The sequence below is a fragment of the Heloderma suspectum genome, chromosome 2 (assembly GCF_057233095.1).
Source record: "Heloderma suspectum isolate Gila_16-S chromosome 2, 16-S_ref, whole genome shotgun sequence".
Classification (NCBI taxonomy): Eukaryota; Metazoa; Chordata; class Lepidosauria; order Squamata; family Helodermatidae; genus Heloderma; species Heloderma suspectum.
This window is the reverse complement of record NC_139459.1, coordinates 13,912,087-13,937,569: the sequence shown is the minus strand read 5'-3', so window position 1 is coordinate 13,937,569 and position 25,483 is coordinate 13,912,087. Positions and strand designations below refer to the sequence as shown.

At 48.4% G+C, this 25,483-nt stretch overlaps 1 protein-coding gene across 2 annotated transcripts in view; it reads left to right on the top strand.

The window, feature by feature from the left end:
* The first annotated feature begins 1,816 nt into the window (after positions 1-1,816).
* The window catches only part of PSTPIP2 (proline-serine-threonine phosphatase interacting protein 2), a 52,242-nt gene continuing 28,575 nt past the window's right edge, over positions 1,817-25,483 (top strand). For both annotated transcript variants that reach the window (XM_084832850.1, XM_084832849.1), the window contains exons 1-4: positions 1,817-1,948; positions 20,077-20,177; positions 21,617-21,694; positions 24,864-24,898. In XM_084832850.1, the coding sequence (XP_084688976.1) occupies positions 1,916-1,948; positions 20,077-20,177; positions 21,617-21,694; positions 24,864-24,898 (247 nt within the window). In that variant the 5' untranslated portion in view covers positions 1,817-1,915. The remainder of the gene's footprint in view (positions 1,949-20,076; positions 20,178-21,616; positions 21,695-24,863; positions 24,899-25,483) is intronic.

The window sequence follows — 25,483 nt, the reverse complement described above, 5'->3', positions numbered from 1 at the left end:
AAGACTGCAGGCAGAGACTGTCTTGGTTTTTTTGATCCTATGTAAGCCATTTTGAGCCTTTTCAGCTGAAGAGCAGGATAAAAATGCTTTAAATATATAAGTAAAATACTGTGCATAAAGCCTGCAGCTGTACAGCCTGATCCTATGCATGTTTACTCAGGAGGAAGTCTTACTGCGTTCAGTGGGACTTACTCCAAAGCAGGTGTGCAATGCATGGATTGTAGCTTTAGACCATAATCCTAATCTTATATAAAATCTTTTAAAAGAATTGTTCTTAACTAAATAAAATGAACCTACTTACTTGGGAATGAGCCCCACTGAAATGGACAGGGCTTACTTTGGAGTAAACACAGTGAAGATTGGGACTGTTAGAGCACAATCCTATGCATGTTCAGACAGGATAAAAGTCCTACAACTCCCAGCACTGGCTGGGGAATGCTGAATGTTGTAGGACTTTTTTCTCTCTAAACATGGATAGGATTGCATCCTCAGTCTCTTTACTCCAGTCGTGTTGTCCTCTTTTGCATCTCAGGACTGACCAGGACGTTTTATATGTGGGGTGCTTCCAGAACAGGCTTTTAACGGCCCTGCCAGAGTCACCGAATTTTATGGGGGGAGTCCAGCCATGGTCGACATCCGCTTGTAATCTTCCCATGTCTCACCACTGCTTCTTCCATTTTCTTTCTTTCTTTTTTCTTACTGGGGAAAATCCATTAGGGAAGCAAAGATGGAGTAGCCACACAACTCCTTCTGATTGTTAACCGTGGGGAGTCCTCCATCTGGACGCACCCAGGTTTTTGAGCAGAAGAGGAAATGCGAGCAAATGCCGCTTTTCTCAAACCTGCCTATGCGCACACACAGAACATCCTTGCCCTGCATCGCTGTGAAAAGTACATCCGCATAGTCGTGGTTCTCATTTGGTGCTGGACCCCAGCCACACAAAAGAAGGGCCCTGCTGGATCAGACCAAGGGTCCATCTAGTCCAGCATTCTGTTCACACAGCGGCTAACCAGCTGCTCACAGGAAACCCACAAGCAGGACCTGAATGGAACAGCACCCTCCCACCCATGTTCCCAGCAACTGGTGTACATATTTTATTTATTTATTTATTTATTGCATTTATACCCCGCCTTTCTCCCTCTCGCAAGGAACTCAAGGCAGCTTACATTATCCTCCTCCTCACCGTTGTATCCTCACAACAACAACCCTGTGAGGTGGGTTGGGCTGAGAGTCTGTGACTGGCCCAAAGTCACCCAGTGAGCTTCCATGGCCAAGTGGGGACTAGAACCCGGATCTCCCGGCTCCCAGTCCGTCACTCTCACCACTACACTACACATAGGCATACTGTCTTCCATACTGGAAGTAGCATAGAGCCATCAGGACTAGTAGCCACTGGCAGTTACATCTGGGGTAAAAACTAAAACCAGTGTGGTGTAGTGGAGAGAGTGTTGGACTGGGAGCCAGGAGAACCGGGTTCTAGTCCCCACTCGGCCATGGGTGACTTTGGGCCAGTCAGAGACTCCCAGCCCAACCTACCTCACAGGGCTGTTGTTGTGAGGATAAAACAGAGAGGAGGATCACGTAAGCTGCCTCGGTTTCCTTGCAAGAGGAAAAAAGGAGGGATAGAAGTGCAATAAATAAATAAATACATGAATAACTAAAATAAATAAAATAAAAGCCCTCCTCCATGTGTCCAGCCTAGAAGAAACTGGCTGGACACATGGAGAAGGGCTTTTATTTTATTAAAATAAATAAAAATGCTGCGGGGCGGATAGCTTTAGGACCCAGCAGAAGGCGGCGGAAAGCTCGAAGAATTGAGGAACTCGAGTTTCGCAGCCCCGGCGGCTCCGTCCCTCTCTCGCCGCGCTTCGGGGCACCTGGCGGGGATCGAACTGCCGGAGGCGCCCCAGCCAGCATGCGGGAGACCCTGTTCAAGGACAACTTCTGGGTGAGAGGGGAGCCGGGCAGAGGAGGGCGGGCAGAGGAGTCCTCGAGCGCTGCCAGGCGAAGTTGGACCCGGACCGAAGGCTTGGTGGAGGAGAGCCCGGCGGGGAACGACATTCCGGCGGCTGCTGTAACGCGGCGGGTCTGGACCCCGCGCCTTTAAGAGATGCGCGCAGGCGGATTCCGCCAGATGTGCCTTCTCCTGCCCATGCAGCTGTTTGCCGGGGGGGGGACACAGCGGGACGAGTCTTCCTCCTTCAAAGCGGCTGGCTGAGATTCTAGAGGGAGCGGGGAGAGGCGTGAGGCCACCCTTTCCCTAGCCGGGCGTCCTCCAGCTGTGTTCGCTGGGGATGATGGGCATTGTAGACACAGGTTGCGGAAAGCTGTGCTAGACTGCTGTATACCAAGATCCTGTTTGCACCATCACCGCAGCCCGCCGTGGCTTATTCAAACCGTGGGGCATGCCAGGAGACTTTGGAATATTCCAGCTGTGTCGTCCGAACCTGGCAAGGGTGGGTTGTTGGTGTGGTTAACAAACCCAGAACCCATGGGCTGGTGGATGGTTTGTTAACCCATGCCAACCACCCACCCTGGCCGGGTTCACGGGACACAATGCAGTTGCGGCTTGAATATTCAAAATGGCTGCCTGTGCCGAAGCCCACCGTGGCTTAAGTAAATAAGCCACGGCGGACTGCTTGATCGTGCGAACCAGCCCTGATCTGGTTTTCATGACTATTTAAGCCACTGTAGCTTAAATACATCCATAAATCAGGCCACAGGTTCTGGGTGGTTTGTTAACCATGCCAATAACCCACCCTTGCTGGGTTCAGATGACACGACAACCTATGACGGGGAGCTGGATTATGGAACAGGCACCCGCAGGTGCCTGGCACATGATGCAAGGCACACTGGCTTATTTAAGCCACGATGGCTCAGTATGATCATGTGAACACAGCCACAGGCTAACATACACTTGCACAGAGTCTTGTGATACCTTGAAGGCTATGTTTTTTGGGTTCACTTTGCTAGAGCCTCCCTCAACCTCATGCCCTCCAGATGTGTTGCACTACAACTCCCACAAGAAATGATGGGAGTTGTAGTCCATTGCATCTGGAGAACAGCAGGTTGGGAAGGCTGCTTTACCAGATTGTTGGGGTGGATTCCTATCCCAAAAGCTTGTGCCCCGAGAAATTGTGCCCCTTCCTGATGTCACAGGATGTGTGTCTCTGCCTGGAAGGGCTGGATTTAGCAGCATTAACCAGAGCACTGAACTTTTGTAAGGTCTCTGCTCTCTGGTAATCCACATCTCCTCTGTGTCCCTTCCTCCTTCTATCTTTATTCTCTTCTTGTCACAGATGAACCCACAGACTCTGCTCCGAATGATGGAGCATATCCCCAACTCCTGAGTTGACATAATAATGGGATGTTTCATGTGCAGAGTCCTTTCCTTGAACCACTGAGTACCAACAGTGTCAAAAGCAGCGGAGGCTGGTGGCTCCCATGTCAGTAGGGCGGTGAATCTGTTCTGGGTTTCAGTCAGAACCAGCTTTGTGCCTTGGATAGCTCCTTTAGAGTTCTGACTGGTTTGGACTGAAACCCAAAATGGATTCACTGCCCCACTGATATTGGAGCCACCAGTCTCCACTGGCCAAAAGTTTCTGGGATTATTGCTGGGAAATGATTCTGCATCAGGCAGGCTAGAGCCCTGGCTTCTCTCATTTTCGAAATTAGGCACTACCAATCTCCTGCTCCAACTTGCACTATTGAACAGGCAATGCAACCATTTTCTTATTCTGTGTACAAGTTTCTGACCTGCGCTAAATTTGCACACTAAAATTTGGAATGTGGCTTCGAACCATCATGGTTTGGAACAATTCTGTGCATTTGCTTTAGGAGCTTATCTCTCCTATTCCCTCTGATCCGGTGTAGCATAGCGGTGAACAGCGCAATCCTAAATGTGTTTACTCAGAAGCAAGTCCCATTGAATCAGATGAGTGAGCTCAGTGTGGGAGCTGCTGAGAACTTACCTGCTGTATGAAGTCACTGGATAGCTTTACCGCATAATCTTATGCATGTTTACTTGGTTTGGGATGATCTGCCCCAGGGTGCAGATTAATTGAAAAATGTATTTTACCTGAGATGATTTGGATGAGAAATTAATTGGTTGGTCTTGCCTCCTGTGCAATCTTAGTAATTGTTTCTATATTTGCAAATATAAATATAAATTAGTATATGCAAATTTTATGTAGATTTGTGTCCTATGAGCCTGGGCCCAAATCTTTTAAGTGCCTAGCAACACCTCTGCCCCCAGATATATGGGAATAGGATTGTAGCCTTGATGAAGCCATTACCTTTCCAACCTTGTGCTATGGATTTACAAGATGGGGGTTATAATAAAACTGTCCTATCTTTCAGAGTTTATTTATTTATTACATTTCTATACCACCCAATAGCTGAAGCTCTCTGGGTGGTAATCAACCATTAAAACCATAAAATACAACACAGCACAATAAAATACAATATGAAAGTTTAAAACTACAGTACAAAATAAAAATAACCAAACTGAACATAGCAGCAATGCAAAGATTTAAAATATGGTACCAGATTTAAAACAGAAACTAAAGGCAAAGCTTAGGGCGCAATCCTATGCCTGTTTAGACGAAAAAGTCCTGCAGCTCCCAGCGTGCTCCAGCCAACATGGCTAGCTGGGGGATGCTGGGAGTTGTAGGACTTTTTTTCTATCTAAACGTGCATAGGATTGCACCTCAAAAGACTAAAATGCCTGGAAAAATAAGAAAGTCTCACCTGGCACTGCAAAGACACAACGTAGGCACCATGCGAGCCTCTCTGTGAGCTCATTCCACAACTGGGGTGCCACAACAGAAAAGGCCCTCTTCTTAGTAGCCGCTCATCTCACTTCCTTTGGCGGGGGCTCCTGAAGAAGGACTGCTGAAGATGAACTTAGGGTCTGAGCTCGGTTGTGGCAAGAGATTATTGAGATATGGCTGGTTTGCACAATTGCAGGGTAGTTAATGAGCCGTGGTGGCTTGCTAACCACCCTGCAAATGCCAGTTGCATGCTGGCCCGATTTACATAATTACCCTCCCCGGAATAGCTTATTGTGACGTCTCAACCTGGTGCAGGTGGGTGATTGAGGTGGTTAACAAACCACCCAACAACCCTAAAACAGGCCATGGGTTCTGGGTGGTTCGTTAACCACCCCAACCACCCAACCTCATGAGGTTCGGATGTCACAACAAGCTGCACCGGCGAGGGTAATTATGTAAATGCGACCAGCACGTTCAGGGTAGTTACCAAGCCACTGTGGCTTATTAACCATCTGCGATCCTGCGAACCAGGTCAATGTATATGTGAATGCTTTGAACACTCAAAGCTATTAGAAAAATGCAAAATGTTGAAGTGCCTTGGATTTTGAAACTCTTGATAGCATTTGGGAAAGCACGGTTGGCGTAACAATACACACCTATGAATGTGTAGCATGCTTGTGGGTTGCAGGAAAACATTAATTTTAGAAATTTCAACATTATGGGTGCAGTCCTATTTATGTTTAGACAGAAAGAAGTCTAAATGCTTCTGCTGTTTCTTTCTGCTGTTGACATGGATCATTTTTAATGCTACAATTCTTCCATATGTGTCTGTCTCTGTTTCTTGCAAATTTTGTGTCCTTCAGCCTTTGCACCTCCTCCAAATCATACCATTTTCTGTGTTCTTTGCTTTGTAAATGTCTCCTGCAGCATTAAGATAAAATAAATCCTTCTGAAATTCAAGGCTTAGTATAATCAACTCACTATGAGTGTTAGGATAGCACAGAGGTGAAGAGAATGAGCTGTGAATGAGGATGTGCCCCTAGGCAGGCCTCTCTATCTCAGCTCTGTCTCTGTCATTTACAAATAAGAATACTGGCCTACCTTGCAGGACTGTAGGTGGGAAAGTCCAACACAGTTTCATTTAACTTCAAAAGGAGGACATTTCTCTAAAACAGGGAAACTGCTAAAAAGAAAGTTCAAACAGTCAAGAGGTGAAATTTCTCCAGAATGCTTGAGAGTTGCTCAAAACCACAATAATAGATACTTAGCAAAAATGTATGCTAGAGGTTAGGAAAGGTTAGGAAAGTCCGAGAGGTCACCAACATAGTTAACAAGCAATGTCAAGGAAGCTATTGGAAAAAAAGGTTTCCTTCAGAAAATGGAAGTCTTGCCCAAACAAGGAGAAAAAAAAGGTACACAGATGTGAACAAAAGAAATTTGAGCAGACAATAATGGATGCAAACATGGATTGTGAGGAGCATATTGCTAATTTTAAAATCCTTTAAAAACATCAAAAGTAGGAAAACAGCTAGGGAGGCAATTAGACGGCTGGATGACAACAGAGTTAGAGGAATACTAAAGGAGGATGAGTAGACTGAAGAGAAACCAGATGAGTTCTTTGCATCTGTCTTCACTGCAGAAGATTTAGGGCAGATACCTGTGCCTTCAGGAAGGGAGTCTGAGGAACTGAAGCAAATGGTGGTGACAAGGAATGAAATTCTAGACTTTACTGATAAATTGAAAAACAAATCAGATAGTATCTTTCCAACAGTTCTTAAAGAACTCAAATTTGAAACTGCTGATCTTCTAATAAAAATATCTAACATGTCCCTAAGATCAGCCTCTGTACCAGAGGAAAGTGACCAATGTCATGTCAATTTTTAAAAAGGGATCTAGGGGGATCCAGGAAGTTATAGGCCACTGAGGTTAATGTTTGTTCTGGGTAAATTGTTGGAAAGCATTATTAAAGACAAAATGATCAAGCATGTAGGGACAGGTCTTGCTGGAGGAAAAATCAACATAGCTTCTGAAAAGGTAAAGCCCTGTCTCATGAAGCTTTCAGAGTTCTTTGAGGGATGATCCAGTAGACACTGTGTACCTGCATTTTGACAAAGTCCCTCATCAAAGACTCCTGAGCAAACCCAGCAGTCATGGAATAAGAGGAGAGGTCCTCTTATGGATCAGTAAATGATTAAACAACAGAAAGCATAGAGTAGAAATAAATGGTAAACTCTACTGATGGAGGGATGTAAACAGTGGAGCCCCATAGGGGTCTGTATTGGGACCAGTGCTTTTTAACTTGTTCATAAATGATCTGGAATTCAGAGTGAGCAGAGAGGTGGCCAAGTTTGCCGATGACACCGAATCATTTAGGGTGGTTAAAACAACAAGGGATTGTGAGGAGCTCCAAAAGGATCTCTCCAAACTGTGAGAATGGGCAGCCAAATGGCAAATGTGGTTCAATGTAAGCAAGTGTAAAGTGATGCACGTTGAGGCAAAAATCCTAACTTCATGTGTATGGTGATGGGGTCTGAGCGGGTGATGCCTGACGGAGAAAGGGATCTTGGATTTGTGGTAGACAGCTTGATGAAATCTAGAGGGTGTGTGTATGGATATGGAATGCTCTTCTCCTTCCTTGCTTGGAGGGAATGGTTGGGAGCACTTCTCTTAGAAGGGAATACGGTCGGCCTACCATAAGGCAGATGCTAGGAGCAGGGCAGCAGCTCTGCACCATTTTCCCTGCTCCCTGAAACTAGCCTGTTGCTTCCTGGTGTGTTGGAAGGAAGCTGTCCTGTCACCAGTACTGCAGTAAAGTAAGACTCAACTGGCAGTCTAGTTGGATTCCATCTGTGGAATGGGGGTGGTGTGGGCACCATCTCGCCCTTTGCCTCAAAGTGCCTTGAGGCAGGCCTGGAAGGGAGGGTACACGGCAACGTTCTCTTAGGAAGTGTATTGTGAGGCCTAGAAAAATCCATTGCTTGAGGGAGGTACTAGATGTTATCTTGGCAAATGGGTGGGAGGTGGACACTTGCACAGAGAAGAATCCATTGGTTTTATTGACTGCTTACTTTGGGTGTCTCTACACGAGCGATTTATTGCACGCTTGTGATTGGTCACTCACAGAATTTTGCGGGTTCTTTACATGATGTTGTCAACCTCCAGGATGCCTCGCACACATTTTCCCCTTTATCACGCTTTCAAAAAGATCAGAGATCAACTAGTAATAAAAGTTAATGGCGCCGTATCGGCAGTGTGCAAGGCCGGCTTAGTGCCATGAACTTGCCGAGGAAGGACTTTCCTCGGTTCAAACCACATGTCTCTCAATCGCCAATCGGAGGGAGAAGAGAGTAAAATGCCTCCTTGCAATGAAGGGAGACGGATCTGATCCCCACCCCACCAAGCTCAGAGTCAATGTCTTCTGTTGATTTAGAGCACCCCATTGACTTCAGTGGGGCTTACTCCCAAGTAAGTGTGCCGAGGGCTGCGAGGAACAGTGCCGCACAAGTTAAGCAGCAAAAGCAAGACTCTCTCCCCCCGACCCCGCTTCTTTGCAGATGTGCCAGGGAGGAGGGAGGTGCTTCCTCTATGCAAACCATGCATCCGATGGGTAAAGAAGCCCATCCAAATCCCACAAAGAAAGCGAAAGCAGAAAGCCCCAGAAAGGATGGGTTTTTGTTTTTGTTTTTTTGCTTAATGTAGAGATACACCTAGACTGCTTGCCCTTTTCCACCCCTGATGGGACGCAGGGCGGCCTAGATGAGGTACACACAGGATCACCTGTTCAGGTGATATTGCCTTGACTGGACCTGTTTAGCTTCAGCAAGGCTGCTGCATCTCATGCTTTTGGTTCATGCTCTGGTTTTTGGAGCCTGGCCAGGACAGGGAGGGGGGGACGTTTACAAAATGACACGGGCGTTTGCAGGAAAGAACTGTTGGGCAAGGGAAGGGCATACTGGAAATGCTTCCCCTGCATCCCAACATTTGTGCAGTCCATCACTTATATCAGCTGACCGCAACCTGGTGCTGTCCCTCTGATGTCAGTGGGGTGGTGAATCTGCTCTGCACTTTGGAGAGCTCCTTCACAGTTCTGATTGCAACCTGGAGTGGATTCACTGCCCCTCTGACATCGGAGCTACCAGCCTCCAGTGCTATAGATGTAGGAAATGGCCCACCCAGGGGGCACTTTGCCAAGGTCCCCTTTGAACCTGGAGCTGACCCAGGAGTCTGTGGAGTTGTTCACGTCAAAGCTGCTGCCCCATGCTACCTGCCTCTGGAGCCAGTCAGAAGGGCTCCTCGAAAAGCAGGGATTGTACAAATAAAGCCAGTGCCGGATTACAGCTGGGAAGGAAATAAAGCACAATGCCAGGTCGTTGCTAGAGAAAGATGATGATATCACCATCAGGCCATGAGAACAAAGATATGATGCAGTAAAGCAACGTAAAAAATCCAGGAACCTCATGTGTGTGTGTGTGAGAGAGAGAGAGAGAGAGTGAGAGAGAGAGGAATTATCCTATGTTCTGGAAGGTATTTGCAGGATCTGCTTGGCTTTTGGTACCACATTTAGTTATAGTCATTGCTCAGAAATAATACGTAAATTTGCCTTGCCTGAATACATTTGTGCACATTTTTAAAAGGTGGGGGCATAGAGTGGTGGTTCTCAGTTCCTTCACCTCCAGGTTAAGGTATAGAATCATAGAATCATAGAATAGTAGGGTTGGAAGGGGCCTACAAGGCCATCGAGTCCAACCTCCTGCTCAATGCAGGAGTCCAAGTCTGAGCATCCCCAACAGATGGCTGTCCAGCTTATCTTGAATGCCTCCAGTGTGGGAGAGGCCGCCACCTCCCTAGGTAACTGGTTCCATTGTCGTCTTGCTCTAACAGTCAGGAAGTTTACCAGAATCTGGCTTCTTGTAACCTGAGCCCATTATTCCATGTCCTGCATCTCGGGTATCAGGGCTAGGGAAGTTTTTCTACTGGAGACCCTGCAGGGCTGCTATCAGTTTCAGCAGAAACACCACACTGGATGGATTAACGGCCTGCTCTGTACAAGGCAGGTCATCAGATCATGGAGAGGGTCCGTGGTTCAGCAGTAGAGCACCAGCTTTGCATGTTGGTGGCCTAACTCTCAGTCAGCGGCATCTCCAGTTAAAGAGAATCTCTGGGGGCAGGAAAGCCTGCTGCCGGTTATTAAAACTCACGCACATATTGGTCACATTTATAGTCTGGCTTTTCTCCAGGAGCACAAGGCAGGATACGTAGTTGACTCCCTGCCTTTATGTCCACCAACAAGCCTGTGAGGTATGCTGTGCTGAGAGTGACTGTCCCAACGTGGCCCAGTGAAATTCATGGCTGAGTGGAGATTTGGACTCAGGTCCCACCAGTCCTAGTCCAGTGCTATAACCACTACACCACACTGGGCTGATTTGCATGTGACAGGAAGCCACCGTGCTAAAATGGCCCCACAGAGCTTCTTGTTGTGGGGCTGACATTGCTCATCTCTTCCATTAAAATTCCTTGAGCAGTGGAGCTTGGAGAGGGGCAGGGAGCAAACGTCTCTCGTTGGCTGAGCAGCATCTATGGGGTTGAGGACATTCGCTTCTGCTAGTGGGACTCCGCCTATCCAACTGCAGAGTAAGGCAGATTAAGGTGCCATTTGAGCCATGAAAACTGGATTTTAAGGTAGCGTTTACTCCGCATGTTTTGCTTCGTGTGGCTTGACAGACCAAAACCCATTTCCTGAAACTCCACATTAAACGTGAAAGCGGTTCACATTCGGTTGCCATGTAGATTTGGCCCTGGGTTCGGATGATCATGGGTGGGGGGAGAAGCCATCATGGCTTCACCCTCCGCCCCCCGCGCATGCTTTGCGCGGCCCCGTTGCAACACATGACGTGCAGCAGGGGTGGTAGGTGTCAGGAGCGCCTTGGCGGCCTCTCTCAGTAAATTCCAATAGTCAACTCAAGACACAGACAAAAGGAATTCTTTTCAAAGCTTTAATCCTTTTACAACTTAATGACTCTTTCAGATGCTAATCACCAGTGACTAAAGCAAGGAACAGCAGAGTGGCCTAAGCTTCAAGTAGGCAGTTGATCCCCGTTTGAAAGAGAGTCACTTGAAGACCCAGAACTTATGGGCTAGGGAGAGATCCTCCCTCTTTCCCTTGGGTCCATGGGAGGCGGCCGTTGCTTGTGCACCAAACGGGCGCTATGCCTCCTTTCCGTGCCCTCCATCGCTCGTCGCTCTTTGCATCTGCGTCAAGCATCTAAGAAGCCCCCCTCCCGCACTCCCTCACTACCAGGGTCACTATCTATCTCTGGAATGCCGGCAGGAGGAATCTCTGCCAGGTGCTGAGCCTGTGAGGGATGAGCTGGCTCCTCTCCCACCGATTGCTGTTCCTCCTCAGAATCAGAACTGCTCAGGGGCTCTCTGGGCTCAGTTTCCACCCTGACAGTAGGGTGGTACGTAGCCACCCACGCCGTGCATGCGCCAGGTATGCACATTATGTATACAACAGTTTTGTAAACAAAGCTCTTCCTGCCAGGAAGTCAGCCTCAAGATATGCATTTCAACCTTTAAGAAGGGGGAAAAACTGCAAAAGCCAAGAGGTCACCAAACAATTGGTCCTCAGGGGAAGGGGTGGGTCCTTCTGGGGAGCCCCAGAGGGCTGGATTGGGAGCCCAGGCAAGCTGGATGTGGCCCTGGGCCTGAGGTCCTACACCCCTGGAATAGACAATATGGAACTAATATGGACCAGTTATCTGACACTGCACCATGCTGCTTCCTACTGGTACATGCATCCTGATGGTGCAGGCCAGTAATTTAGTCTCTGGACTTCCTTGTCCAGAGTCCATTAAGGGCACTCCTCTTTAGATGGGAACGTGCATGAATTCATGTAGTTCAAAATGGGGTCAGCCAGCCCTGCTGCCTTTGGGGGCCTGCCCATTATGCTGAGCGGGGACCTCGACTTCTGCCCCAAACTCCTGCCCTGATGGCGCCACTGGGGCTGTGGGAATGGCATTGCCTTCTGCTCTCACTTTCTGTTTCCCAACCATTTGAAATGGCTCTGTATCCCTCACTTCCTCCTCCCTCTCCCTCTTCGCCTTGCAAAAGTATGCTGAAAGCACAAGACACATTTTGTTTTCTGAAGGTGGCTTCTTTCTTCAGGGGGGGCCTGAGGTTTGGAGTAGATGAGGTGGTGAGAGACTCATGATTGAATCTCCTGTGGAACTATGGGTTGTTAACCACGAACAACCCTCGATTCTGGGTTTGCATGTAACAACAACCCGTGGTTTAAGCACCGCATAGTTCACAACCCAACAACAAACCATGGGTTCGCTTTGTGGGTTGTTCGTGGTTAACAGCCCATAGTTCCGGGTTGTATCAATAATCAATATTCCTCAATTCAACAAATTGTGGATTGTTGCTTTGTGCAAACCAGGTCAGTATAGGCATTTTGGGGATAAGCATACTGTATAGAAGGAGGCGGCAGAAGGTAGATCTGGATCTACTGGGTGATTTGCAGTGGGTCAGCAAGGATTCCTGATTCCCAATTATTTAACAATAGCAGTGACAAAATGACTCCTCTACCTCCCTCAATGATGCCACTGAAATGAAGAAAGTTTGGGGTATCCAGGAGTAGATTTTTAGGTGGAAGGACTGTGAGTTCTGTTCAGTCCTGATACTCAGACCAAATGCCTGGGCTCAGAATCCTAAGTGCATGTCTTTTGCACCAGGCTCACGTTGGTGGATCTCGGGGTTCAATAAAAAGCAAAGTAGATCCCTCGAAGATAGGCATGATGGCTATATATTGCCTCCTGTATCAGAGGCAGGATGCCTCTCAACGGCCATTGGTCTATGTTAGAGACCTATGTTAGACAGTGGAAGATCTATGTTAGAGACAGTGGTAGTTAGAGATCTATGTTAGAGATAGTTAGAGACAGTTCGCCTGACACCTACGTCATACTCCTTCCAGCGCCAGGTGAATACCTTTTTATTCTCCCAGTACTTTAGCATTTTAGCTTCCTAGTCTTTTAGCTTTGGTGTTTTAAATCCATATTTTAAATCTCTGCATTGCTGCTAGGTTTTATTCTGGTAGTATTGTTATATCGTGGTTTTAAGCTTTCATATTTTATATTGTTTTATGCTGTGCTCTGCAGTTTTAATTTTTGTGAACCATCCAGAGAGCTTCGGCTATTGGGTGGTATAGAAATGAAATAAATAAAATAAATACTACAATAAATAGTTAGAGATCCGGGTTAGAGATAGTGGCAGTATTTTGCTTACTGAGAAGAAGCATCCACTGATTCCAGAGGGGCTTACTTCCAGGTAAGTGTGTATAGGATTGTCGCCAGAAGCTCAGATTAACTGAACGTAGAGCCCAAGGGTGTGATAGCCGAAGTTACTGAAATGAAAAATGAAAGGAAAAAAATAGGATCTTGGTCAACTCTTGGTCATTTCACAGGCTCCTGTGATGCCGCTCAGCATACAGGAAGACACAAGGAGAAGGGAGGCAGTGTGGCAACATTTTATGTTGCTTAGAGGAGTTAAACAAAAAACAAAAAACCCAAACCCTGTGCTGACCCCGCTGGCGGATGCTGTGCTTTCTGTTGCTGAATGAATGAACTGAAGGCATTATGTTCTTCAACCCTTTTCCGGCGTTTGGGGTTTCTTTCCACTTGCCTTGGCACTGCTGCACGTCTCCTGCTGCATCAAGGACTCATCCACCATTGACTCGTCACCTTGAAATTGCCTACTGTCAGGGTGGAAACTGAGTCCAGAGAGCCCCTGAGCAGTTCTGATTCTGAGGAGGAACAGCAATCGGTGGGAGAGGAGCCAGCTCATCCCTCACAGGCTCAGCACCTTGCAGAGATTCCTCCTGCTGGCATTCCAGAGATAGATAGTGACCCTGGTAGTGAAGAAGTGCGGGAGGGGGGCTTCTTAGATGCTCGACGCAGACGCAAAGAGCGATGAGCGATGGAGGGCGCAGAAAGGAGGCGTAGCGCCCATTTGGCGCGCAAGCAACAGCCGCCTCCCATGGACCCAAGGGAAAGAGGGAGGATCTCTCCCTAGCCCATAAGTTCTGGGTCTTCAAGTGACTCTCTTTCAAATGGGGATCAACTGCCTACTTGAAGCTTAGGCCACTCTGCTGCTCCTTGCTTTAGTCACTGGTGATTAGCATCTGAAAGAGTCATTAAGTTGTAAAAGGATTAAAGCTTTGAAAAGAATTCCTTTCGTCTGTGTCTTGAGTTGGCTATTGGAATCTACTGAGAGAGGCTGCCAAGGCACTCCTGACACCCACCTCCATGTCCCGCTGGTATTCCTGCAAATAGCTTTTCTGGGGTTATTTCTGTTTGTAGCTGTGCCACAGATGGCGAACTGGATACGTCCTGAGCCTCACAATTTACACTCGCCTTTCTGCCTCCATTGTTGCTGAGGACGATGCTGGTGAGGTGCCCGTGCCGCTAACCCGGCACAGCAACTGCTGCATCACCTCCGAAATTCATTTGCCTGGCTAGGTGCATTAAGGTCAGGCCAAGTGGAGAACAAATACGGCCCTTTGGATGCTACTTTTTCCTGAGTCCTGTGGAATAATATTGTGGGCTACAAGGATTGCCAACTGACCACAAGAAAACCAGCAAGGCCTGCTCCTGGGCCTTTAATGCCAGCTGGATCTGCAATAATCGGTGGGCAAAGCTTTCTACTGTGTGGAGACGAGCATGACTATCTGCTAATACATGCAGATCCAGTTATGATTAAAGGCACAGGAGCTCCTGGAAGACACTGGAGGGGTACAAATAGAAGATGTAGCCAACTGGACCCCCTGTAAGATTCTGTGGATGAGGCAGGGCGATTGCACAATAAAAGGCTCACCTGGGAGGTACCTGTGTACTTCCGAGCCATAGAGACTGGTGGCTCCGCTGTCCATGGGGCGGTGCATGCGCTCTGGGTTTCAGTCAGAAGCGGTCACCTTGGATAGCTCCTTTAGAGTTCTGACTGGTTCTGACTGCAACCTGGAGCGCATTCCCCGCCCCAGCCTCCGCTGTGTCCGAGGGCCACTTTAAGGGTCAGGAGACCTACGTCAGCCTCCCCCAACTGGGCATGCTGGCTGAGGATTTCGGGAATTGCAGTCTAACACATCTGGAGGGTGCCAGGTTGGGGAAGGGGGTCTACCCCAATGGGCAGTACCTCTCTGACATTAGACCTTAGAGAATGGTCTTTTCCTGCCTGGATCTGGGACCTTCCGCACAGATGGGATGCTCTCTGCGGCCATTCCCAACTAGCTATGGAAGTGTGTGTGTGTGTGTGTGTGTGTGTGTTTTAATGCTGCTCTTAAAGAGCACCGCTCATACGTCATCCTGCTAGTGTCAGTATGTCTGCTTCAGAGCAAATGATCTTGCAGCTAAAGAAAAGGATTTGAAACAGAGTTGTCTCTGCGTTGGGACCTTGAATTCTTTGTGTCATTGAAGACTCAAGATTACGTGGAAAGAGGATCTCTGCTTCTCAGGCTGCCATGACAAGGGCTCCAGGCAGCGGCAACAGTGGTTTTTAATACCCGGCAGAAAAAGCTGCAACCTCATCCTTGCATAAGCTTTTGAGGAAATTAAGACTCTTTTAAGGGAACTCCTCAGTGGGACTGGCCCACTGCATTGCCTGGCAGATCACCAGGCTTTTTGGTGAAGGAGACTGCAGCTTGGAAAAGGTCAAGTCACAATAAAGACATGAGGCTTGAAGGCAGCCTTCCCCAACCCTGTGCCCTCCAGATGGGTCGTACTGCAACTCCCACCATCCCCAGCCAGCAGAGACAATGGGAGTCCTACTCCAACAGTTCTGGAGGACGCTTGGATGGGGAGGGCTGCTTTAAGGCATGGAGGAACTCTTTGGGGCTGGTTGGGCGTGATGGGAGTTGCAGTCTGAGACATCTGGAGGGGAACAGATTGGGGAATGCTGCCCTAAGCCATCCTCCTAATCTGATTTCTTCCCCTCTTGAGGCATTGGCTGGTTTGCAGGGTGCCAGGTAGGGGAGGGCTGTTTTATGGGGCAGCAGGAGCCTTTGATTTGGCACACACACATGCTTGGTGTGTACATCTTTTTTTTTGCGGTGGAAAGCTGGTGCACTCATCCCCTCTAGCTCATGGGGAACAGCTTGTATGCATCTGGGCCTACACAAAGACATTCGTACAAGAGTATGTCCTGCCCCATGTGATCTGTTAACTGTGAGTTGTATGGCGTTTTGGTGGCACGTTGATCACGTCAGTGGCACGTGTTGTACTTACGTAGGCTTCTGGTCATAAGAAGCATTTATATGTATTTGGTATGCGTGTGTGTGGTGTCTCAGAGTGCTTGAAGCTCACTCATAAGAACATCAGCAGAGCCCTGCTGGATCAGACCAAGGGTCCATCCAGTCCAGCATTCTGTTCACACCGTGGCCAACCAGCTGTCAACCAGGAACCCACAAGCAGGACATGAGCGCAACAGCACCCTCCCGCCCATGTTCCCCAGCAACTGGTGTACATAGGCTCACTGCCACAGGTGCTGAAGGTAGTACATAGCCATCAGGACTAGTAGCCATTGATAGCCTTCTCCTCCAGGAATTTGTCTAACCTGCTTTTAAAGCCATCCAAACTGGTAGCCATCACTGCATCCTGTGGAAGTGAATTCCACAGTTTGACTATGTGCTGTGTGAAGGAGTCCTTCCTTTTATCGGTCCTGAATGTCCCACCAATCACCTTCATGGGATGACCCCAGGTTCTAATATTATGAGGGAGGGAGAAAAATATCTGCCCCTGGGGTAGACATGTCCCCCCGCTGCATGTAGAGTGCACAGAACAATGCCAAGCCCACGTATGCACTGGCCAGTGGTATCAGAATCCGTCTTTCTACTGGCTGGGCTTGAGCAGCGTCTCGAGGGACTCAAGGAAGGCATCCGCAGCTTAGCTCAGTTGACATGAAATGTTTTCCCTTTGAGCATCTTTTGGCTTGGCTGCCCTTTGCTTCTGCACCATCGGAGGCACCCACATGCAGGGCCAGTCCAAGAGCTTTTGCTCTCTGAGCAGCAAGTCCACAGCTGGCTGGGTATGATGGGAACCGCAGTCCAGCATGTCTGACCGGCACCTGGTTGGGGAAGGCTGAGCTAAGGAAATAACTTGTGCATTTCTTGCACAATGATGTGTTAGTGTCTGTGGGTCCGCTGGCATGTGGTAGCTTTGGAGAAGAACATTGTCCATGTTGTCCAACTTGAGCTGGCTGTGCACATTGACTGCCCTGTGTGGGATTTGCTCTTTGGCATGCCACTGCAAATGCTCCAGTGCATTTTGGAAGAGATCCCCAGAGGTCCCTCCTTGATTTCTCAGCTCCCTCTCACTTTTCACTTCCTTCTCCCGGGCCGACTTACATCAACCATGTTGCAATCTCATTCTGTGTGAAGCAGCACCCACTTCTCTTATTCCTTTCTCCTGTGGCTTGCTTTTGGGGTAGTGCTACTACTCAGATGGGAGAAGAACAGTAGCAAGCCCTAAATAATGATTGCAAGCTCATTTTCTGAGTGTGAATCCTGATGTGCCCAAATACAGCACCATCCTCCCAGGAGGTATCAGCAGGCTTGGGGAGAACCCCAAGTTTTGCAGAAGTACAAAAAGAGAAAAAGAGCCCCGAGGGCAATGAGCATTCTCAGTTTTGGGTAAGGGGAGAATAGGAAAACAGGTTGGAAGGAGAGGGGAATGGAGTAATTTCAAATGAACATGGCTGGCTAGAATCTTTGCTGTACTGCAACATTTTGTTGCAGGTGCAACTTCTACCCTCTAATAGTGAAGTCTGTGGTCCTGTGTCTACCAGCTCAGCAGTGAAACAGGACTGCTGAGAGGGGTGCGTGGTTTCTGCATATCCAGGGCCACCCCGTTTAAATACTGGTTAAGAAAAAAAGAGAAAGAAGCCGTTCCCTAACGCAAACACTGAAGATTATTATGCTGTAGACCTCTGGGTGGGCAGTGACGGCAGCAGCGGGGGAGGGGGGATTCCCTATTGTTTTAGTGCCTACCCCTATTAATTCCTTGCAGCCCTCCCCCCCCCCCCATGAATACAGGTAATATGTGTTCGGTCAAGTTTGGCTTCTAACTCTTTACCCTCTCAGACCAGATAAGATTTTTATCCTGCTGTCTTGTTGAACTACTCAAGGCAGATCGTCTTCAAGTTAATCCTGAAACAGTTCAGTAACAAACATAAATATTGTTAAAGCGTGCCCATTGCAGTCAAACTGTCTGAAAAACAGGGCAAAGGCCCGGCAACAACCATACTTGCTTTTCGTTAACATTCCTCATTGTTGGGCCCGAAGGGGCCATCCTGGGCTCTGAGCTGTGGAATAGTTTTGGGCTACGAGGATTGCCATCTAACCATAAAAAAACCAGCCTGGCCTGCTCCTGTGCCTTTAATGCCAGCTGGATCTGCAGTGATAGGTAGGCGAAACTTTCTAGTGGGAGGAGATGAGCAGGGCTATCTGCTTATATGTGCAGACCAAGTTGCTATTAATGCCATAGGAGCTGGTCCTGAGACAAAAGTTGGCAACTCTAAAGACTACGAGTGAAGTCAGCAAGGCAGGGGTGTTGAACCTCTTCCAACCCGAGAGCCAAATTCAGTTTTGGAGACACTCTCAGGGGCCACGTCCCTGTGGTGGGTGGGGCCAAAAGAAAATGGGGCAGAGCCAAAGGCGAAGTGGGAGGAGCAAAAATGCCAGCATGTTTTAGCTTAGCGCTCTTACTGCCAGCAGCTGAGGTTTAGGAGAGGCATCTCAGCCTTTTAGAAGGCGGGCGGGGCACAGGCAAAAGCCAAGAATTCACCAGAACCTTCAATTGTAAGGGGATGGGGCCAGGGGAGGTGAGCATGGGCATCTGCAGAACCCTGGACAGCTGGATTTGGCCCCATCAGGTGGGCCGGATTTGAGGTTCTATATCCTGGCTGTAGGCAATGCTGGACTATCCTCGATTGGATCATTTGAACAGAGGGGAATCAAATCAGCGTCTCCTTTGCCAACCTCAGCGGGCTGGTGGGCTCATAGGGGAGGTGCGACGTGTGTTTTTTTCTAAGGATACTCTTCTCTAAAGGCTTTTTTTTAGCATGCATGGTGTGCCTGTGCACCTCCCCAGCTTGTCCTTCCTTGTGGTTTGGATCTTTCAAAATGTTTCACAGCCTTTGTCTGGGCAGCTGTCAGGAATGAATCTGAGTGTGTGGAGATGTCTGGCAGCTCAGATTCAGATTCAGAATGGGAACAGCAAGAACAGAGGGAGGCACCCTCCCTAGGGAGCACAGATACAGCGAGGCTTTCTTCCCAAGACCTTGACACACCGATGGCCCAGCCTGAACGGCTCCCCCATTCCTCCACCATGAGAACTCAAGTTGCAGAGGAGGAGGAGAGCGAGGGGCGTGACTTGAAGGGCTCTAGGGTCCGTCGCAGAGTGAAGCGGGAAAAGCTAGGGGCAGGGCTTAGATGCTCTGCCAGGTTGGCCACTCGTGGAAGCCAACGTAGGAGGGGGCCACTCTAAGGGCGGGGCATCCCGGAAAAGCTAGTCTGGCTGAGAAGTTCTTGCCCAGACTGCTGGCAACTCCTCTAACCTCCACTTTGTCTCCTCTATTGAGATTTGTAGATGTGTGGATTAGTTGGTTCTGTGCAGTCTGAGAGTTTCCTAGGATCTGCATTTGTAAAGCAGCTAGTCCTCTACTAATAAAATAATGTTGGCCTGAAGCTTTGTTTCCTGGAGTGTGCTGACTGCAAAGGGAGAGGACAAGGGAACTTGACAGCAGCCTCACAACATGCATGCGAGATCACGCCTGCTTTGCAGAAAGGAAACTGAGGCTGGGACTTCGGAAGTTTGGCTATGTCTTTAAACCAGGAGTAGGGGAACCTGTGGCCCTCCAGATATTGGACTACAACTCCCATCATCCCTGATCATTGGCCATATCAGTCATACCAGGTTTCCCAACCCTGTGGTAAACCCTTCATGGCGTTGTTATACATATGCGTCTGATCCCCACATGGTTTTGAAACACAAAACATAGCCCTGCCTATGGCTGCTTACATCTACTCTGTGCATAGCAATGGAGGCTGGTGGGGCGGTGAATCCCCTCCAGGTTTCAGTCAGAACCAGTTAGAACTCTGCAGGAGCAATCCAACCTTGGATAGGTCCTTTAGAGTTCTGACTGAAACCTGGAGCGGATTCACTGCCTCATTGTCATTGGAGCCACCAACCTCATTTGGTGCATAATATGGAAAACGTCCGTATTTCCTCTAAATAAGTTTTTCAAACTCTTTGCTTAGACTACAGATTTGATCAGCACAGCTGGATATGACTGCATTGTCCAACACCTCAACGACGGCAGGAAGAACTGCAAGGAATTTGAAGATTTTCTGAAGGAGAGGTGTGTCTCTTGTTCTGTAATGGTGGAAGACTCTCACGTTTCGTCACGATCTTTGACTGTTGAGGAGCCTCTGTGGTCTTCTCCCAGTTTCAAACTGGTTTGAATTTAATAATAGTGTGGCAGATGTACCTTGGAAATACCTAAAAGATGTGGCTTCAGCCCAGCTCCATTGATTACCTGTGATGGAAGCTCTGGGCATGTTTAGCCTTGAGGAGGGAAGACTGATGGGAGATAGGATAGCGCTCTTGAAGTACTTGAAAGGTGGTCACAGAGAGGAAGGCCAGGATCTCTTCTTGATCATCCCAGAGTGCAGGACACGGAATAATGGGCTCAAGTTACAGGAAGCCAGATTCTGGCTGAACATCAGGAAAAACTTCCTGACTGTTAGAGCAGTACAACAATGGAACCAGTGACCTAGGGGACAGCCACCTGTCAGGGATGCTTTGACCTGGATTCCTGCATTGAGCAGGGGGTTGGACTCGATGGTCTTGTAGTCCCTTTCCAACCCTACTATTCTATGATTCTATGATTCTATTCATTACCATCTACTCTTGACCCAAAAGTTTTCCCAGCAGTCCATGTGATAGTTACTCTTATAGGTGATTGAAGGCAAACAAAATTTTGACCTTGCTCATGAGATGTTTCCATGAATCATGGGTATGCCCAGTCTCTCTTTGGAGGACTTCACAATTTATATTTCCCCCCTTTTAATGGGGCTGCTGGGGCTAAGATGTCCTTAGATTGGGCTGACTTGCCCTTTTTTCTGGGCGGGAAAGATGAGCCCTATTAGCCTGGAAACCACTTTCTCCTGAATGGGTCTTCTAGGATATTTGACTCTGTTGACAGTCATGGCCTTCTCAGATTTTGTACTTCATTTTCCTTCATGGGTGCCTCTTAATTTCCTCTTAAAAGGACGGACACCACTTGACTCTTAGGGTGAAGGGAGGAGATGTCAAAGTTGCACTGAGAACAAACTGTTAAGACCCAACATGCTTGAAGTCGTTGGTTGATACTCTTATCAGATGATTTCGATGGATCCTTGAAGAGGCTGAGTCGGTTGCCCCAGAAGAAGTGTCTTTGGACTAGAAATGTTTTGGGCCTTTAATGTTGCTCTCACTGCACCTTGGGCATCTCTTCTCTCCTTCCTGTTCTGATCATTCCCTTGCGCTGCTGTGACTCCAGTTGGCTTTGTAAATATTACTGCTGCTACTCCTCCTCCTCCTCCTGGCTAACCCTTGGCTCACTCCTCTGTTGTTCTGGCATGTCCTGATGATGTCCCCAGAGATTCAGGGCAACCAAGATGGCAGTCGCTTGCTTCCCAGGAGGTTTCCTCAGCAATATGCTAGCCACCCTTTGGCCAAAATATCCCCTCCCTCTCCCTCTCCCTCTCCCTACTTTTATACTCATTCCCTCAAACCTTCTTTCTTCCCATGCAACAGGGCTTCTATCGAAGAAAGATATGGGAAGGAACTTCTCAACTTATCAAGGAAGAAGCCCTGTGGGCAGACAGAGCTGAAGTGAGTCAGTGCACTTCCTTACAATTATGGTTTTTCAGAACTTATTTGGCTCGTCCTGTATACCAGGGGTATTGAACCTCTTTCAGCTCAAGGGCCAAATTCACCTTTGAAGAAGCTCTCGGGGGCTGCACTCCGGTGGTGGGCCAGGCTGAAAGGAAAAGGGGATGGTCCAAAGGCAAAAGGGGCAGGGCAAAAATATCAAACCAAATACCAACATATTTTAGCACAAAGCTTTTACTGCCAGTAACTAAGTTTTAGGAGAGGCATTTTAACCTTTAGAATTGGAAAAAAATACATGCCAAAGCCAAGGAACCACCAACCATTGTGTCATGTTCCTTTGTCCTCCCCCTTCACAATCAACACACTCCAGGAAACAAAGCTTCAGGCCAACACTACTTTATTAGTAAAGGACCAGCTTCTTTACAAATGCAGATTCTAGGAAACTCTCAGACTGCACACAACCAACTAATCCACACATCTATGAATATCAATAGAGGAAACGAAGTTAGAGACGTTGCCAGCAGTCTGGGCATGAACATCATGGCCAGACTAGCTTTGCAGGGATGCCCCTCTTGTAGGGTGGCTCCCTCCTACACTGGCTTCCACGAGTGGTCAACCTGGTGGAGCGTCTGAGCCCTGCCCCTAACTTTTCCCACTTCACTCTGTGACAGACCCTACTGTCCCTCAAGTCATGCCCTTCTCCCTTCTCCTCTGAAATTTGAATTCTCATGGTGGAGGAATGGGGGAGCCGTTCAGGCTGGGCCATCTTTGTGTCAAGGACTTGGAAAGAAAGTCTTGCCGTATCTGGGCTCAGTAGGGAGGGTGCCTCCCTCTGTTCTTGCTGTTCCCATTCTGATTCCATCTGAGCTGCCAGACATCTCCACGCGCTCAGATTCATTCCTGACACATCGGACGAAAGAGGATGGAGCCGGGGATGGGATGGGGCTCTCTCAGGAACCCCAGAGTGCCAGATTGGAAGCCTAGGCAGATAGAAGAACCACCCAGTAACAGTGCTTCCAGAAAGAGGGCTCATAGCACTACAGATCAAAAGGCATTGTGCACCTATTGCATCGTAACTTACTTCCTCTGATAAGAAAAAAGACAGACGACGCAGTGGTAAAGCATGGGAGGATTGCAAATGGAAGACATTGTCATTTGGACCCTGAGAAGAATTCCGTAGATGAGGCAGGAGGATACAATAAGAGCCTTGTCTGGAAGCACTCCTTGTAGAAAACTCTGTTGTTTGTCCAGAATTTGGGTGGCAGTTTGCCCCAGGTTTAGAAGTCCATAAGAGGTAGGGAAAGCAAGAGTGAGATAATATTGCGGGGAAAGCACTCATGAAAATGAAAACTATGCTGGGTAACTCCAATGTTTTGCAAATCTGCTCATGTTGGCCATACCAGTAATCAAACCTTTCCATTTCCAGAAAGTAGTTCCTGGTTTAGTGGAAATGATGAGCAAAGGATGTGGCTTAGGGGAGTTTGCACGCGCTATGTCCACTCATTGCTCCAGATGGCAGCTTTTGCAATAGCGGGGGACAGAGAGCTATGGGCAAAAGTATGAGGTCCCTTGGCGGCTTTGGGCTCAGAAGAACTCATGGGCAATGTCCAGCACTGGCTCCATGCTTTGGAGGGCCCTTGGGCAAGACACCCTCCATGGCCCCCCTCCCTCTGTGAGTCCACCTTCTCACCCCCCTTGTCACCAGCTGCTCCTCCTCCACTTCCTCATCCTTGCTCCCGCTGGCTGGCTTGGCAGGCAGAGAGCCAGGGAGCAGGGAGGCCACGTCATCTGCTGCTCCTCCATCTCACCACCTCTCTCGACTGGGCCAGAGCGAGAGGCAGGAGAACAAGCAGGTTGCGATGGCGAAGAGGAGGAGCAGGCCCAGGGGGCCCCTGCTGAGGTGTAGGCCCTTGGCAGACGCCCGGCTTCGCCTACCCATGATGCCAGCACTGCCATTATCTGTCACACCTGGCTGGTCATGTGTGTTCTGACTCTGCCTTGCTTAGGGCCTGGTAACGTGGCCATCAGGACACATGGCAGTGGCATGGGGAGACCTATTGTGCGGCAGTTCCCTCTTCATAAGGAGTGAATTGCATGACATGCTACCATGGGTGGGGTTCATGGAGAAGCCCTGTGGCAGGTACATCTCACCAGCTCACCAGAGGCTGGGCACCACACAGGGCTTTTTCAAGCCCTTTTCACGAGCCAGCATGTGAGAATAGCCCCTTCCTTCCGAAGTGTTTGGTATCCCAAATACAGAATGTTCAAGCCATGCCCATCTAGTAGCTGTTCCTCAAGCGAGGGTGCAAGGAAAACCTTGGTATATTCCGGACGGTGGCCTTGCTTGGATGAATATCCTTGAATGAATATTCCCCTCTGGAGTTCAGGAGGGCCTCAGACATTTTGTCTGCCCCAATCTCACTGCAGCAAGCAAAGGCAAGTGTTGCCATCACCGCAGGCTGGTGCCTCTGATGTTGGTGGGGAATTGAATCCACTCCGGGTTTTAGTCAGAACTCTAAAGGAGCTATCGAAGGTGCACATTAGATAGCTCCTTTAGAGTTCTGACTGGTTCTGACTGAAACCTGGAGGGGGTGCACTGCCCCACTGACATCGGAGCTACCAGCCTCCACTGGTTGCCATCTTGTCTCCCTAGATCTATGCGCGCAGCTCTTTTATGGGCGTCAAAGTGGAAGACGGATGGATCTGGTCTATGGGTGCACAATCTAGCAGGAAGGTGTCCTGCACAAGACCCACTGAAATAAACTGAAGTTGTGCTGGAGACCTTCCCAGTGGCTTGTGCCCAGTGTGAATTATGATGGATGAAGAGGTCTGTGAGATGCCTTTTGGATTCTAAGCCTCGAAACATTTTAGGCTGGCTCCTGTTGGGAAATCTGGATGTCTTTGCTCAGCCATCAGGGCTTTTGAAAAGGTCGCTGGCAAGCAGGAAAGAGAAGCCTAATTCCTCACGCCCGGCCGCGAAGTTGTGCTCTGGATTTCAAAGGTTGTGTCACCAGGTGTTGACATGGGGCCAAGTCCTGCAAGTTCACAGAGAAGTTGTGCTCTCCTCGCCTTTCAGTGCCATAACAACAAAAACTGAATATTGTTTCAAGGTTTCCCAGCCTCTCTGACATTGTGATCTTTCTTTTCTCTGTGTTTTTCTTCACTTCAGCACCCTCAGAAGAGCCCTTGAGGTTTTTAAGCAACGTAAGTAACCTGTGGTATCTAGGATTTACAAGAACTTAGCTAAATTGTGCATGATGTCAATGTGAACACACACCCGCACACACACTGTGGTCAGGGCTTCAAAATATGTTGCTAATTGCAGGTTGTCTTGGAAAAATGTCGTGTATTATATATAATTCCCGCTGCATTTAATTGAACTGTCTTCCGCAGTTTAATTTCCTTTGCTCCATTTCCTCCCTTGAACCATTACAATGGAATGCAGAATCTGATCCACCCTTAGAAGGTGTATGGGGGAATCTTATTCTCATTTAACTGTTGGAAAGTGCTGCAGCTAGGCAGAAGGGATGCTCAAATAACAGGAAGGGGGCAGGGAGCAGGCAGGCCCCTGTGCACGACACATCAAAACTGGGAACACTTCACCAGAAAAGAGGATGAAAGATGACACCAATTTGCATAGCATTGGCATATGCTAATTTATTTGCCTTTGATGCACATTTAGAAATAATAGCTAGAACTTAAATGGAAATACAGTAGGTCTCAGCTTGGTGGGGACGAGCATGACCTGTGTGTTTCTCAACCTGCGCTCCAGGGTGCTAACTCTTCCTG